The 16,783-nt window shown below is 36.6% G+C and overlaps 1 protein-coding gene across 1 annotated transcript; it reads left to right on the top strand.

Annotated features, from left to right (window-relative positions):
* The first annotated feature begins 431 nt into the window (after positions 1–431).
* On the top strand, positions 432–3,319 carry LOC108989631 (elongation factor 1-alpha-like). The gene is made up of 3 exons (XM_018963301.2): positions 432–544; positions 1,494–1,975; positions 2,088–3,319. Exons 2-3 carry the CDS (start codon positions 1,514–1,516, stop codon positions 2,967–2,969), a joined length of 1,344 nt encoding a protein of 447 aa, XP_018818846.1. The 5' UTR covers positions 432–544; positions 1,494–1,513; the 3' UTR covers positions 2,970–3,319.
* Positions 3,320–16,783: the final 13,464 nt, after the last annotated feature.

Genomic DNA, 16,783 nt, shown 5'->3' with positions numbered 1-16,783 from the left:
GTTAGAGTATTTTTCTTAATAAAATTATGAGGTACCATTTTCTCTCTCTCTTTTAAAAAGGTTAAAAATGTTATTAATTTGCATAATATATGAGTTGAATTCAAATGAGGTTTACCTTACCCATAAAGTTTGAGAAGTGCTACACAAAACAATTTCACTAATATAACTTATAAATTAACGATTTTACATAATACCTTAAATTTGATTTATAATAAAATTAATTTTATAATTTAAAATACTATCATAAATTATAAATTTATTTTTATAAAATTATTGAGCAAAGCACTTCTTTCGAGTTAATTGATACATAAATTGAGTTCGATTGATCCGCCACGTCCATTTAGACAATGGCTGTGAGACTGTGAGCCTTTCGTCAATTAATTAACGCTAAAGGGTACATACGTAATCTCATAGTATGTAAACCTCACAAACGGAGACCTAGCTCCACATGCCCTCTCGTCTATATAAGTTGGAAGCAAAAGCGTATCGTAACCCTAATACTGCATTGTACATTATCGCCTCGCCGTAAGCCTTCTCAGCCAAGGTGAGCGTTCTACTCGCAAGCTTTGATATCCTATGGTTCTTTTTTAATCCATTTGCTTGTTTTGGTTTGGTTCTTTTGTTTTTTCGATTATGGGTTGTTTCCAGCTAGTTGTCGTTGCTGAAGATATATACATCTAAATCTCGGATCCTCATGTGTTTAAATCTGTGTTTATTTAGTAAGTTTGCTAATTATCTTTATTTTTATTTGTTAGCAGATGGATTTCTGTTTTTGGTTTGTTAATCCTAAATATTTTAGACCGGGTAAGATATGTGTACGGTCTTTGGTTCCTCGTCATAAAAAATCCTAAATTCCCGAGAAGATTATTGTTAAGGGATTTTTTTTTTTCTGTGCTGGCTTTGGGATCTATATCAGTTTGTTCTATTCATATAGGCTATACAAATTCTTTAAAATTTTTGTAGCTGAAAGTTTTTTATTTGTTTTGCGTCTGGAACCTAAATTGGTACCATTTTTTTTTACTTTCTTTTCTTATTCATATTCTTAGTTATTCGTTGTTGATCAGGGATTTGTTTTTTGTGAACATTGAACTTTGGAAATGCTGGTTTGTTTGTTCTTTGTTTCTGATCTATTTCGATCACAATGGTGGCCCAATCGATCTTTTAATCCGTTATCTAAACATATGAATTTCCCTATTCTATCTAGATATGTTCTGATGAGCAAGTGAAATTATCCTTCAAACTCTTGGTACTGAGTACTATGACCTTGAAGTGGATTGGTGATTGTCCGTTGTTTGTCATGGGTGTTGTATGCCTGTTTCATATGACCTCCATGGAATTTATATTGGGTCATTGTGTGCAACTGTTAAGTTGTCATGTGAGATTTTGTTAAGTTGTTAACTGTTAAGTTGCCTCCATGAAATTTATATTTGCTGTTTCATGTTTGCACATTGGTTTGTTTATATTTGACGTTAGTTCTCTCACTTCTGTTGCAGCATCGTTTTAACATTCCAAGATGGGTAAGGAGAAGTTTCACATCAACATTGTGGTCATAGGCCATGTCGACTCTGGAAAATCGACCACGACTGGGCATTTGATCTATAAGCTTGGAGGTATTGACAAGCGTGTTATTGAGAGGTTTGAGAAAGAGGCTGCTGAGATGAACAAGAGGTCATTCAAGTATGCCTGGGTGTTGGACAAGCTTAAGGCTGAACGTGAACGTGGTATTACCATTGACATTGCCTTGTGGAAATTCGAGACTACCAAGTACTACTGCACTGTCATTGATGCCCCCGGTCATCGTGACTTTATCAAGAACATGATCACCGGTACCTCACAGGCTGACTGTGCTGTCCTCATCATCGACTCCACCACTGGTGGTTTTGAAGCCGGTATTTCCAAGGATGGTCAGACCCGCGAGCATGCCTTGCTTGCCTTTACACTTGGTGTGAAGCAGATGATTTGCTGCTGTAACAAGGTGAGCTTTTGTTCACACTATGCGGATTAGATTAGTTTTCTGTCCATTTTCGGTGGTTATGATTTGAGGTTAAATATGACTTGAGTTACTTTTGCTGACAATTATATGCCAGATGGATGCCACAACCCCTAAATACTCCAAGGCAAGGTACGATGAAATCGTTAAGGAAGTTTCATCCTATTTAAAGAAGGTTGGGTACAACCCTGACAAGATTCCCTTCGTCCCAATCTCTGGTTTTGAGGGCGACAACATGATTGAGAGGTCAACCAACCTTGACTGGTACAAGGGCCCCACCCTCCTTGAGGCTCTTGACTTGATCCAGGAGCCCAAGAGGCCCTCAGACAAGCCCCTCCGTCTGCCACTCCAGGATGTCTACAAGATTGGTGGCATTGGAACTGTCCCAGTTGGACGTGTGGAGACTGGTGTCATCAAGCCTGGTATGGTTGTGACCTTTGGCCCCACTGGACTGACGACTGAAGTTAAATCTGTGGAGATGCACCATGAAGCTCTCCAGGAGGCCCTTCCTGGTGACAATGTTGGCTTCAACGTGAAGAACGTAGCCGTGAAGGATCTGAAGCGTGGTTTTGTTGCTTCCAACTCCAAGGATGATCCTGCCAAGGAGGCAGCTAACTTCACCTCCCAGGTCATCATCATGAATCACCCTGGTCAGATCGGCAATGGTTATGCTCCAGTGCTTGACTGCCACACTTGCCACATTGCAGTTAAGTTTGCTGAGCTGTTGACTAAGATTGACAGGCGATCTGGTAAGGAGCTCGAGAAAGAGCCAAAATTTTTGAAGAATGGAGATGCAGGGATGGTGAAGATGATTCCCACCAAGCCAATGGTTGTCGAGACTTTTTCAGCTTATCCACCTCTCGGCCGTTTTGCCGTTAGGGACATGCGCCAGACCGTGGCTGTTGGTGTCATAAAGAGTGTTGAGAAGAAGGATCCAAGTGGTGCGAAGGTCACCAAGTCTGCTGCTAAGAAGAAGTGAATCGTGCAGGTTCCTCAGATTTTGGCATATCATGCCTGCTATCATATTGGTAATGCTTATGAAAGAAACTTGGGCAGTGTTTGTGCTGCTTTAGGACGTTGCCTGCTTTATTTTACAAGTCGAAGTTATATGCTTTCGTTGTTAGGTACCCCATCTCAGAATTGGGTACTTGATCGGCGGTGGCATGAGTATGGTATGATGTTTGTGTTTGTTTCCTTGTCATGATCTGTAGATGTGCTTCAGTTATTCTGTGGCACCAGTTCAAATGTTTTGTAATGGTTTTGCTTTTTGTATACTCGGTTTTGCTTAAATACATTTTTTTTAATAACCCGAGTCCCATGCTTTCTCAATATGGTTGAGTATGTTCATTCAAATTTCATGTCTGATTTAATTTATACTGAGCAGTCGACGTGCCTGAAAAGAAATCAAGCAGAAAAATGTTATGTTTTTAATGTACTTAATTCGTGGTTGCATCATTATTGAATTACTATTATTTGAAATGGGTTGGCTTTGCTAGGATTCTGATACCAATTGCGAATAGCGTCCTGATTTGTGGATGACCTTGGTTGATGCCAACTAATAGAACAATTAGAAGATATGGCACTCTTCTTTCTATATTACCATTATTACCGATGTTACTTGGTCCTCCAAATTAGTTGTGATTTTCTCCTGGTTTTTCTGGTTCTTGGTCGAGTTCTATTTTAAAGGCAACAGGCATATTAGGGATGAATTGTTATAAGGAAAATGTTATTTCCAGTTACAAATTTTTACTTGAATAACAATACATGTTAACTATTGATATGTTGAAAGTTACAAAATTTTGTATGTAAAATTATAACTAAAATTGTAAATACATAGCCTACAAACTGATCTGAGCTGGTTGCTGAAGAGCTTCCTTGGTTCAAGTTTTTTAGTGAGACGTCCATGGTTGTTATAATTGTGATTTCTTTGTTGAGAGAGCCATTGGTAATTTGGCAGAATCATCAAAGTACCGGTGCTATTTCAGTCCTCATTTTTACCATTATTTTCAGAAATCGAACATTAAAAAGTTATTTGTGCCAAAAATAACGCAGATTTTTTCAGAATAAAAAAACACAGGTGAATTGATTTCAGCAACCCTTCTCAGCTCTCTCAGTACTATACTGATAGTATTACTATTATTTATATATATATATATATATTAATATATATATATATATATATATATACAAGTATAAGAGATTAGAGATTTAATATATATTAAAAACTAGAAAACCGGACCAAAGCTTCTCTCTCCATGTGGTAAGAGGCCATCAAAAGCCTTTAGATGGGAGGAGTTTGATGAAACTCAAAATACTGATTGGCTTTAAAAATCCAATCAGATGGATCACTCCCATCAAAATGGAAGAAAGTCCAATCTTACACACCCTGGGCAAGATACCTCTATCTCCTTACATGATCCCCCTGGGTTATTGCACATCCCCTATGTGAAACCATGTGACTGTTTTTAATTAAAGTTTTAATCATGTCAGTCATCTGATCTAACCTTTCTTTGATCACATGAGTCGATTGCTGTTGATCATCTAGTTGACGTTGCATCATCTCCTGTTGCCTCTAACAACTTTCATGCCAGGCTTCATTGAAGTAGCTTGAGTACCTTCAGCCAATAGAGGGTATTTCCTCTCTGATACCAATTGTAAGGATCAAGATAAAGAAAATAAGAGAAGAAGATAGAAATGAATATTCTTGGACTTTATTGAATCAAGAATGGAACCAAGAAATGGAATTACTCAAGGTAATTCCAGCCTCCACAGATTGCCAACAAATACCCCTCTCATTTCCCTCTCTGTATTTATACCAACAAAATTACAAAAACTCCACAAAGAAGAAAGCTCTCAACATACCATTTCACTTACAAGAAAACAATTACAAAATACACCGTTTTATTTACACTACATGCCCTTTACAAAACCCAAAACTCCCCATTTCATTAAATCAAAACTCCCCATTTTTTCTTGTCTCGTTTGTATTTACAGTTCATCTCAACTCATCTCACTATTATTTACTACTATTCAGTAACTTTAACTCATAAATCTTATTACTATTCATAACTCATCTCACAACTATTCTCAATTCATCTCAATTAATCTCAACTCATCCCTTCCCTAACCTGCTACTTCATCCCGCGCCCATGACAGTTTTATTGAGTTTTGAAAAATGAGAGAAAAAGTTAAATAAAAATATTATAAAATTGAAAAATGATTTAAATATAATTTTTATTTTGAAAATAGAAAAAGCAGTATTGTTTTATGTTTTTTGTTTAGAAGTTTGAAAAATTTGTAATGATTAAGTGAAAAGTTGAAGATTTGAAATTGAAAAGTATTTTATATTTGAGTGATGATTGGGAAATGAAATATCTGAATATATCTGTAGATACTTAAGAACAATTATATTACCAAACAGACCCTTAATTCTCTCTTAATCATCTATGGATCACGTAAAACTATTATATTTTGTTTTGTTTTGTTTCTGTACGTGATTTACTATTGCGCAACTTCGATCACTCTCCTCGGGCATCATTAATTTTCACATCCAAAAAAGAGCAACTGCTAATTCATCATCTGGAGATGTAAAATGTAATTATTCATTATTTTAATTATATTAATGGATAATACATTTTCTTGGCAGCTTCAATTTGATTCATTTCACGTTCAAATTATTACTTATATCTTTCAGTTTTACTCAGATTCGATAAAAGAAAATAAAAAAAACCATAGTTGTAAGGCTTAATAGACAAAGTAAACGGAATTAATCCCATACTCATCATCTTTCGAACAAGGCAACATGATATGTATAGAGACAAGAAGCCAGAAAAAAAAGTATGATAGCTCGCTTAATCACACCGATTACTCCGCTTTTCTTCCTAGTGAAAGGATTTAGGTTTAGTGATGAGCTGTTAGATCGTAAAAATACATAGTTGATATAACACAATCTTAGAGATCATAACATTTTTTTCTTTTGTAATTTTAGTGCAATGTGCCAAACTGATTAGGTAACATATAAAAAAATGTGAAAAATTAAAGAGTGTAAAGTTTGTTTTATCCTTTATATAAGAGCTGCTGTTTCTTATTGGTAAGTTGTATAATTGATACTCTTAGGACACGCTTGGATAGTGAGATGAGATGAGATGATTTTAGATAAGTTAAATAAAATATTATTAAAATATTATTTTTTAATATTATTATTATTTTAAATTTTAAAATAATAGAGGATAGTTAAGTGATTTCTTTTGTGAATAAGTACACTTTACCATCTCCAACTACATCTTCTGCAATGAGACAACAAAACCATCAAATTTTACTCTCTAAACTATTAGTTCCCTTGCAATTTACTCAATCATGGATTAGGTAATTAGATTATTGAAAATTAATAGGTGACATGACATGAACAAATGGAATTTTAAAGGGAGAAAAAAAATTGTAATTTGTGTTTCGAATTAGGGGTAAAATGGTAATTTTAAAAATATAATGGTCAACTAGCAAAAGAAGTGTAACGGAATTCGGAGTAGCTCCGAATAACTATTCGGAGTCGGAGTCGGAATCGGAGCTACAAGGAACTCCGACTCCGAAATTTTTTTTATAAAACCTAGTTGTAAAATGACGTCGTTTTACAGTTGGGTTTTTTTAAAAAAAAAATTGAACGACACCGTTCCACTTAATATGGAACGGCGTCGTTTCATATTAAAAAGGCCCTTCAAAACGCGTCACCCCCAGGTCCCCCCTTCTTCTTCCTTATTCAGTTCTTCTTCCTTCTTCAGTTCTTCTTCCTTCTTCTGCTTCCTTCTTCCTTCTTCCTTCTCCCTTCTCTCTCGCGTCTCACTGAACCAGTGAAGCCGTCTCGCACCTCACGTCTCATGTCTTTCTTGCCAGCGTGCCGCCGTTCGTCGTTGCTCCTCCGTGCCGCCTTTCCTCGTTGCTCCTCTGTTCAGCTTCCACCTACGGTGAGAGTAAGGTTATGAGCCCTAAATTTAATTCAAGCAATTTAATTCAAGCACGTCTCTTATGAATTGGAGCCAGTAGTTGTGATTCTTGTATATTGGTTGTATTGAATATAGTCCCAACAAATCACGGCGCTCAAAATCTTGAATTTTACATTGTATTGAACACTTGCGCTCGAGCGAGGTGTCGAGCGCAAGTCGAGCGCACATTGTATTGAACATTGGCTCGAGCGATATGTCGAGAGGAAGTCGAGCGAACCTCTCTGGAAGAGTTCTGCTCGAGGGCTACGTCGAACGCACATCGAGCAAACCTCTCTGTATGAGTTCTACTCGAGCGCCACGTCGAGCGCACGTCAAGCGAACCTCTCTGGATGGGTTCTGCTCGAGCGCCACTTCGAGCGCACGTCAAGTGAACCTCTCTAGATGGGTTCCGCTGGATCGAGCGCACGTCAACCGAATCTCGATGTAATAATACATTGATACGATAATACATTATGATACAATAATACATGTCCTATACAATAATACAATAGCCTAGTTTATTTTTAAACTAATTTTTTGCTTCTAATTTAATTTTTTCAGCTTCATTGATTATGATATGGATCCTAGACATAGTGGAGATGATCGTCCACAAGGGGATGTGGCGGATGCCAATGTTACAACTCCTACACCAGTGGGTACTTCCACCCCTAGAGCCACATCTAGGGCAGGTACATCTAGAGTAACTACATCTTGTGCAAGTAGTCGACTCCCACTCCCAGTTGATATAGAGGATGAGGATATGTTCAACGAAGAGAAGGAGATGCCCATTGAGCAAGATCAACCACCACGGCCTTCTAAAAAGAGGTCGTGGACATGGGAGTATTTCACCAAAATTCCTGGTGATATTGCGAACCCGGTAGCAAGATGCCATTACTGTGGATCACTTTGTGGATGCCATTCGAAGAAGTAAAGTACCAGTGTGTTAATAGCACATCTAAATGGTTGCCAACGATATAAGATAGCGAATGGATTGCAAGCCACTGATCAGACCAACCTCAGTTACCAAACTTCTACAGCCACTGATAGTACACAGACTAAGAAATTGGTCATCCCTCAATACAGTGAGAAGATGTTGAGGGACATGCTTGCAGAGATGATAATTGGTCATCCCTCAATACAGTGAGAAGATGTTGAGGGACATGCTTGCAGAGATGATAATTACTGATGAGATACCATTTACCACAGTCGAGAAAAGAGGCTTTCGAAAGTTTCTAAATTTTGTTGAGCCACGATTTCCCATTCCATCACGGTATACAGTGATGCGAGATTGTATGAAGAGGCATGCAAAGAACAAGGAGGAGATGAGGAAGATGTTTATTACCACTGGCCAAAGAGTGTCGTTTACGACTGACACGTGGACTTCCATACAGAACGTCTGCTACATGTGTATCACAGCACACTACATTGACAATGAATGGATTTTGCATAAAACAATTATTGGTTTTAAAGAAATTGTGGATCATAAAGGTGCATCCATTGGGGCGAAAGATGGATGATTGTTTAAAGAACTGGGGAATTCGAAAAGTACTGTGTTTTACAGTTGACAATGCCAGTGCGAATGAAACTGCAATTGATTGGTTTAAGCGGAACACGACGGTGAGAGATGATGTCATTCGGGCCCATGAGTTTATTCATGTTTGATGCTGTGCTCAAATCATTAACCTCATAGTTGTTGAGGGATTAAAAGAGGTTGATGATTCCATAACCCGAGTCCGCAACATTGTACGATATGTGAGATGTTCCCCTCAAAGGCTTGCCAAGTTTGAGGCAATAGCAGAAGATCTGAAGATTGAATGTTCTAGTATGCTGTGCTTGGACGTTCCGACTCGATGGAATTCTACATACATGATGTTGGATGTGGCACAAAAGTACCAAAAAGCATTCGAGCGGATGGAGGTCGAGGATGGGGGCTTGAGGTATGCTTTGTTGGAGCCAGCAGGACAGTGGCTCGGTACGCCGGACGCACATGATTGGACCAGTGTGAGTTATTTTGTTGAATTTTTAAGAACTTTTTATGAGATAACCATGCGGTTATCTGGATCCAAATATACGACTGCGAACCCATTTTTCAGCGAGCTCTCGGAGCTTCACTTCCAGTTGGAAAATAGTTGTACTGACTCTGCTGGATTGTTATCTGCTATGGCTACGAGGATGAAGATCAAATATGATAAATATTGAGGGAATATTGAGAAGATAAATAGATTGCTATTTGTGGCTATGATCCTTGACCCCCGAGTTAAGTTGGCTGTTCTAGAATTTTGAGTAAATTCCGTCCTCGGGGCAGTGAAGGCTACATAGTTTATTAGATTGCTAAGAAGTGATGTTGATGACTTATATAATCACTACAGTACTAGTGCTCAACCTTCATCCGCAGCTGGTAGCTCCTCACATTCGAGGCCGACAGGATCGACAATTTCCTCAGGTGATACTGACCCATCTGTAAGGATTAGAGGCCATCGTATTATACGGCAGTATCATCAACTCATGTCAACAAGGAATATTATGCATTGTACATCTGAGGTTGAACGATATTTTATGGAAGCTATCGAGGCACCTAGTGATGTATTTCAGTTATTAACTTGGTGGAAAGTTAATTCCACCAAGTATCCAGTCCTTTCCCGTGTGGCTCGAGATGTGCTAGCCATTCCTGTCACTACGGTTGCCTCAGAGTCGGTATTTAGCACTGGAGGTCGCGTGTTGGATGCTTATCGGAGTTCATTGTCACCGTCAACCGTGGAGGCCCTCGTTTGCACACAGAATTGGATAAGTGAAACGCCTATTGGACTAGATACTGTTGGCGTTGATGCCGAGAGCTATAGGCTTGAATCATGTAAGTTTATATGCTTTTAAATGATGATTTAATTATTTTTAATGTTTCTAACTTCTACTTTTTATGATTTTATAGATCTAATTGTGAATCCTAACATAATTACCGATGATTGAGAGTCTGGAACGGACGCCACTTGAGAGTTGGGATGGAGTTGAGAGAACCCTATTTCTTGGTAAGAATCAAATTATTCTTTTACCGTGTTCAATTTTTTATTATCAATTTTTTTTTCATCTATTGATTGCAACTTTCTATCTTCATTTCAGGCATGACCAATGGAACAAAAAGCATTTGAGTGAAATCCGTGTTTAATTTTTATGTAGTTATATTTCAAGGCTGAGTCATATTGTTATTACTAAATGGGACTGTTATAACTTATGGCTACATCATACATGTTATTTACTTTTTAAACTATTTATATAGTTATATTTATGTAGTTATATCCTGAGTAAAGACGTGGGATAAGTACTCTTTATTCTATAATTTCTATTAGTACTTATCTATTCTCTCTCAAACGTTTATAATTTATTATCCAACTGAAATTAATCGAATTATACAAATTCGTACCATCATTCTTCTCTATAAAATTTTGAATTTGTGTAATTTTCGACTCATGAGTCATGAGCACTTTTAATGCTAAATTTCAGGCGGATATAAAACAAATTAAAGATATAATCAAAATTCAGTAACAAAATCAGAATGAATATTTAAATTATTGAAAACTCTTGAATAAACCAAATATTTGTAGATGGTTCACTTTAAAAAAAATATATATGTTGCTCACTATCTGAAACGAAATTGAACAACAAAATTTAAATAATAATAAAAAAAAGAACAGAAAACAACAACTAGAAATTTATTTCTGAACGAAGTTCGGAAATTTAATTCGGAGTCGGAGCTCCGACATCCGTTCGGAACTCCCTCCGACCACCGTTCGGAGTTCCGATCGGATGTCGGAGCTCCGACCTCCTTTCGGAGTTCCGACCTCCGTTTGGAGTTCCGATCGGAGGTCGGAGCTCTGAACTCCGATCGGAATAGGACTCCGACTCAGTTCGGAGTCGGAGTCGAAGGGGCAATTCGGCTCCGACTTTTGTCGTAGTCGGAGGTCGGAAACGACAACTCTGACTCCGTCGGAGTCAGAGCCCACCCTTAGGTGGAGGTGTTTTAGAAGGAAAAACACTATTTTGCCCTCCTATTTGTACCGCTCCATTTGACAGCTAGGAAATTTTTTTTTAATTAGTGTTTATTTTTTTTAAAGTATTTAAATATATTAAAAAATTGTGAAAAGAAAATAAAAAAAAAAACCCAAAACTCAAAAGTGATAAACATGAGTGGGCTTGATAAGACCCATAAAAAACCGCCCTAAGACAAGGTCCTAGACATGCATGGGTAGTCGAGAGCGGGCCACTTTTGGGAACAAGCCCATCCTTGGAGGACTTTCCTAGGGGTATAGTGCATGCCCTAGGAAGATTGTAAGAATGTCATGGGTCAATTAGAACATGGCTCACATTTTCCCACTTGCCCATGCCATGGGCCAGCTTAGGCCATCAAGGGCCAATGCCATGGGCCCCCATGTGCCCTACACCACAATCACTTATTTATTTATTTATTTTATTTATCAAGTGACCAATTAGGGTTTCCACTTTGTAAGCTCTATAAATAGGACATTTAGGCATTTAGTTTACATCTTTTGAACCTTTGGCAAATTCTCTAAGTGGGTAGACTTGTTCTTGAGATCATCCTTCGGTGCTTAGCACTTGGGCTACTTGGGTGCAATTCGTAAATCCCTAGTAGAGGATCATCACCTTACAATTCGTGAATATGTATGATTCAACTTATATTGTTCTTGCAAGTTGGTGCAATTTGTGAATCCAAGTTGTTGTTATTTTTGTTACTTTCAAATTTATCAATAAATAGGTTTATTTCATCTATGTGCAATTCGTGAATCATAGTTGAATTGACTATCTTTTGTTCACTTTGTTCTTGAGTGTTTATCACTTGTTCATCGTGTTTCTCATTTGTCCTTGATGTTCATATCTTTTTTTGCATATCAAAATATCCATATAAACCAAAAAGAGAGTATTCATATTCCTTTATTGAGTTCATTCATCATTTGATCATACTCTTCCATCTTGTTCATCCATATTGTTCATCCATCTTATTCACCCATATTGTTCATCCATCTTGTTTACCCATATTGTTCATCCATCTTGTTTACCCATATTGTTCATCCATCTTATTCATGCGTGTTCATCCATATATTTCCATTGCCACATTCAATCCATCCATACACTATAATTCGACCACTATAGTGTTTGCCCTAGTTGTCCATATCTCATATTTACCCTTCATCCATCATAACCATTATCCCTAGCTGAGATCCACTTAGCCTCCATCTTGCCATACACAAATCTTGCCTTATTTAGTAACCCTAGCATTCCATAAGGATTTCCTAAACTTTAGGAATCCTAACCCTAGCCACCCTTCATCCAATCCATTGACATAGCCTAAATTCCTTTGCCACCATATTTCCATATTAGTCACTTACCATACCTAGCCTCCATCATCTCCATAAACCCCAGCCAAAACACTTGTCTTCCATAAACCCTTCCTTGATAGATTTCTACCACTTAGGAATATTCTCTCAATCATCTCTATCCTTGCAAAATCCTACCACTCCCTAAATCATCTTCTATAAGTTAAGAACTCATATTCCATCTTCCAATTCCTCCCAAATTTGAAATACATCCATTGCTTTAGTCAAACTTCCAATTTCTAACAACTCTCATGCATCTTACAATTTAGGATTATTCATAGCCACCTTACCTATCATTTAAATCATATCTTCAATCTCTAATTCCTTAGTTCTAGGAACTTCCCTAAAATCACTTATTCCTTAAATCTCTCAACTCCTTCCGTACACCTAGTCAACCAAAGACTCAATCTCTTGCCATATTCAAATCATACCCTTTTTATCTTATCCTAGCCAATCCTTTAATTCTAAGAATTTCTCTAGAATCACTCAATTCCTCCAATCACTTAACCAATCCCTAAAATCCCTCAGTTCCTAGAATCTCTCAAGTCAACTAAAGACTAACAACATCTTGCCATGTCCAAATCCTATCTTGACATATTCAAATCCAATCATCCATCTCCAAATCCCTAAACTCAAGAAACAACCCTTGACTCATTCAAACTCCATCTCATATACAATATCCAATCCTTCAAATCTCTCACCCACTAGAATCTCTCAAAGTCAATCAAAGACTTCCATACTCTACCATAGTCGGCCAACCCAAGCCACCAAACCCTAGCCTCATTCTTCCACAAAAACTCCAACCCTAGCATCTCATCCAAAGACTCCAACCCTAATCCAACTCTTCCAATCTTGAAATCATCCTTAGCCACCACACAAAACCCTAGCTACACTTCACCCTACCAACCCTAATCATCTTCCAAGTATCCCCAACATCAAGGGCAACCTTCAAGCCATTCCACTCAGCATCAAACACCCATATTCATCACTTAGATTACCCGAACTCATCATCATCACCGTTTCGCCACTAAACATCATACCTCCATCAACCTAGGAACTCATCTTTACCATCATACATTTCCATTATTTATCAAAGTCCAAGCAAGAAGGTTAAGGCAATCGATCATCACAAGGAGAACCAAGGCGAGGACAATCCAATGTTTAGGGACTAGACCGAGGTCCCTAATAGGGCTACTCTGGGCGGCAGAGTAGCTCGACTCTTTTAGAAGATATGAGGTCAAGGAGTCCATGGGTGTCATGTGTATGGTTAATGTTGGAACTCATGTCTATGTAAAAGATACGTAAACCACTCACGCTTTTCAAACAATAGCGGTTCTTGGCCAATCTTGTATATTGGCACCTAAATAATGTGATAGTGTGGTGAGTATGCTCATTTGGTAGCTGAAAAGTGATAAAGCTAGCTAATATTTTTCAATCTAGTAAAAAAAGTATAATAAAAAATAATAATAGTGCTACATGTACTTACAAAACTTATTTTTATCAATTTTCTTATAATAAAAAATAAGAGTAGTGTTACATGTATTTACAAAAAAAAAAAAAAGTAATGCAAAAATTCACACAACGAGCCGGAGTGGAAGAAAGAATTATCTCCGACCCACGATGAGGATTCGAGCGTTAATACGGTGTTGTTCGTGTTCATTTGGCACTAAATAATAAATAAGTGAATATAAATAAATAATGAGAGACATATAGATTTACGTGATTTAGTGTAATGCCTATGTCCACGGGTTGTTTGAGGATGAATTTCATTGTGATAGGTGATTTTACATATCTCTCATGACGTCAAATATCTCTTAATACAATAGAGGAATTTAGGATTTCGGGAGGTTGAAAATGATACCTCCCTTGAGAGAGGATCCTTTGGGGTCATTGTGCATGGTGAAGTTTGTGCATAGAGAAGTCTTCGAGAGCCCCATAAGTTTGTGGAGATTTGCTCCTTATATAGAGATTTATTTCCTTCATTGGAGTGATTGAGTCCTACTTACCTTATGAAATCATTTTTATTTAGGAGTCTGAGTCAATTTGCCTGATCTCTTATTGGCTTTATCCCTTGGCTTTATCTTTTTCCTTATTATCAGTGATAGATTTTCAATGGGATGGACCCAGTCAAATTTATGCCTAATAGATATCTGCGATTCTTAAAGTCGATTTGCTAAAAAAGAAGGCTTTGAGAATTTTCAAGTCAACTATGATAGAGATAGCTTATAGAAAACTGTTAAAAATAAATCATGGGAACTGGTCCCTGGTTTTCTGTTGTTCGTGCAAAGCAATGTAGATCTCCAAGCACAGAGCTCGAGAAGACTAGCAAAATTTGTAGTAAGAGCCTTCAAGGATGGGCCTCTAGGAAGTCTATTTGTATGAACACTTGCCTAATAATCGAATGTTCAGATGGTTGCATGTGACCGTTCATCGTGAGCAAAGAGTGTATATTTCCGGGATCATTTTTAATATTTATGGTAGTAGTGGACTTTTGTCCCCTGATGCGAGTTTCTATTGATGGTTCCATTTTGGTGTTGAGGTTAGAGTTTGTTTGTTGTAACATGCGCTATGTGGTCAAAGAGTCCACCCCTAAGTCCATTCCAGACAATCATGTTAGAGTTTGAAAGTTTGACCCGTTTAGCTTAACAAGGCAGCTTCAAATTAATCCATATAATTGTATGTCCATGACTTATACAAAACGAATATGACTCGTGAACACAAATTGCCACCCTCAGTGATTGCCATAAAAATATCATTTGATTAAAAAACAAAGAAACAATAAAAATAGCAGTATAACAATAGCTCCAAAATATTCAAATAACTAAAGAACATAAAAAGGAAAATTAATTTAAGATCTAAAAATAAATAAAAAATCAATATTTTTGGAAGAAATAATAAATTCAAAACAGAAACATGAATAAATCATTTTATAATATATTTTTTAGATTTTTTTTTTTTCATTTCTGGTGAGATCTCTTGAGTGGATTTATTTTTGTGAAATTACTTTATAGATGAAGTATTTCTCATTTTTTTTTAATATTTTAAGACAAGTTTTTTCTACTCATAAATATTTTTTAAATATTTTCTCAAAAGATATTTTTAGTTTTTTAAATATTTTTAGAAAAACATATTTTTAAAGTTTTTTTTCTCAAGCAAATTTAACTATTTATTTGTCTTTTATGGGTTTTTAATGATCATTTTTATCTCTCTAAAGGAAAAGAGTTAACTTTTTTATTTCTCCAATTTAGGTAGAAAAATATAATTAAATAAGTTTGGCGATAATTATAGTCGGCTTGAGAGTTGAGATGCAAAACAAGTTGGGGAAAAAAACACAACAGGAGAAAATGACAAAGCAGAGAAGTGTAGAACGGTCTTTTAATTCTCCTTATCTTGTCTTGTAAGGCTGTAAGGAATCAGGATCTTTCAGAAATTCTTTGGTATAATTGCTCACACACATATTTCCACTTCATCATTCTTCTTGAATAATCATTCATCCGTGGTAGCTTGAGGATTATTTCCAAAAAAATAAGAAAAAGGCCTCCAAGTCTCCAACCAAAAAAGAAGTGGACTCTTCTTAAGTAAAATGTTCCATTCACACAAATTTGCTACAAAAGTGAGTTGCACAACGATATAGCATTGTCATTTATCAATGTCACGTCATGAGCTCAAACCATAGAGGATTTGTAAACTGCTCGAAAATACTGAGCATACTTTATCAGAAATTGAAATAATTAATAATACGTCCAAGTATAATTTGCTTTTATAGATATTGTGTGTAGATTTATATATTGTGGGCCTCTAGGAAGTCTGTTTGTATAAACATTTGCCTGATAATCGAATGTTCATATGGTTGCATGTGACCATTCATCATGAGCAAAGAGTGTATATTTCCGTGATCATTTTTAATATTGTTGGTAGTAGTGGACTTTTGTCCCTTGATGCAAATTTTTGTTGATGGTTCTATTTTGGTGTTGAGGTTAGAGTTTGTTTGTTGTAACACGCGCTAAGTGGTCAGGGAGCCTGCCCCTGAGTCCGTCCCAGACAGTCATGATAGGGTTTGAAGATTTGACACGTTTAGGTTGATGAGACGACTTCAAATTAATTCATATAATTGAATGTCCATAACTTACACAAAACGAATACGACCTGCGAACACAAATTGACACCCCTAGTAATTTGTGTGATGATAATTTTTTGTTTTAGATGAAAGTTTAAAATATTATTTTGTAATATTATTATTATTTTGAGATTCGAAAAAGTTGAATTGAGATTTGAAAAAGTTGAATTTTTTATTATATTTTATGTAAGAATTTGAAAAAAATATAATGATGAGATAAAATGAGATGAAAATTTTATATCTCGTCTCACTTGCCAAACATATCCTAATGATCCATTCAATATGGTGAAAGTAACTTTTCTATTTGTCTTAAAAA

This window comes from Juglans regia, chromosome 14 (genome assembly GCF_001411555.2).
Source record: "Juglans regia cultivar Chandler chromosome 14, Walnut 2.0, whole genome shotgun sequence".
NCBI classification, from domain to species: domain Eukaryota; kingdom Viridiplantae; phylum Streptophyta; class Magnoliopsida; order Fagales; family Juglandaceae; genus Juglans; species Juglans regia.
The sequence above is the reverse complement of the archived record's forward strand: the minus strand, read 5'-3'. Positions and strand labels throughout refer to the sequence as shown.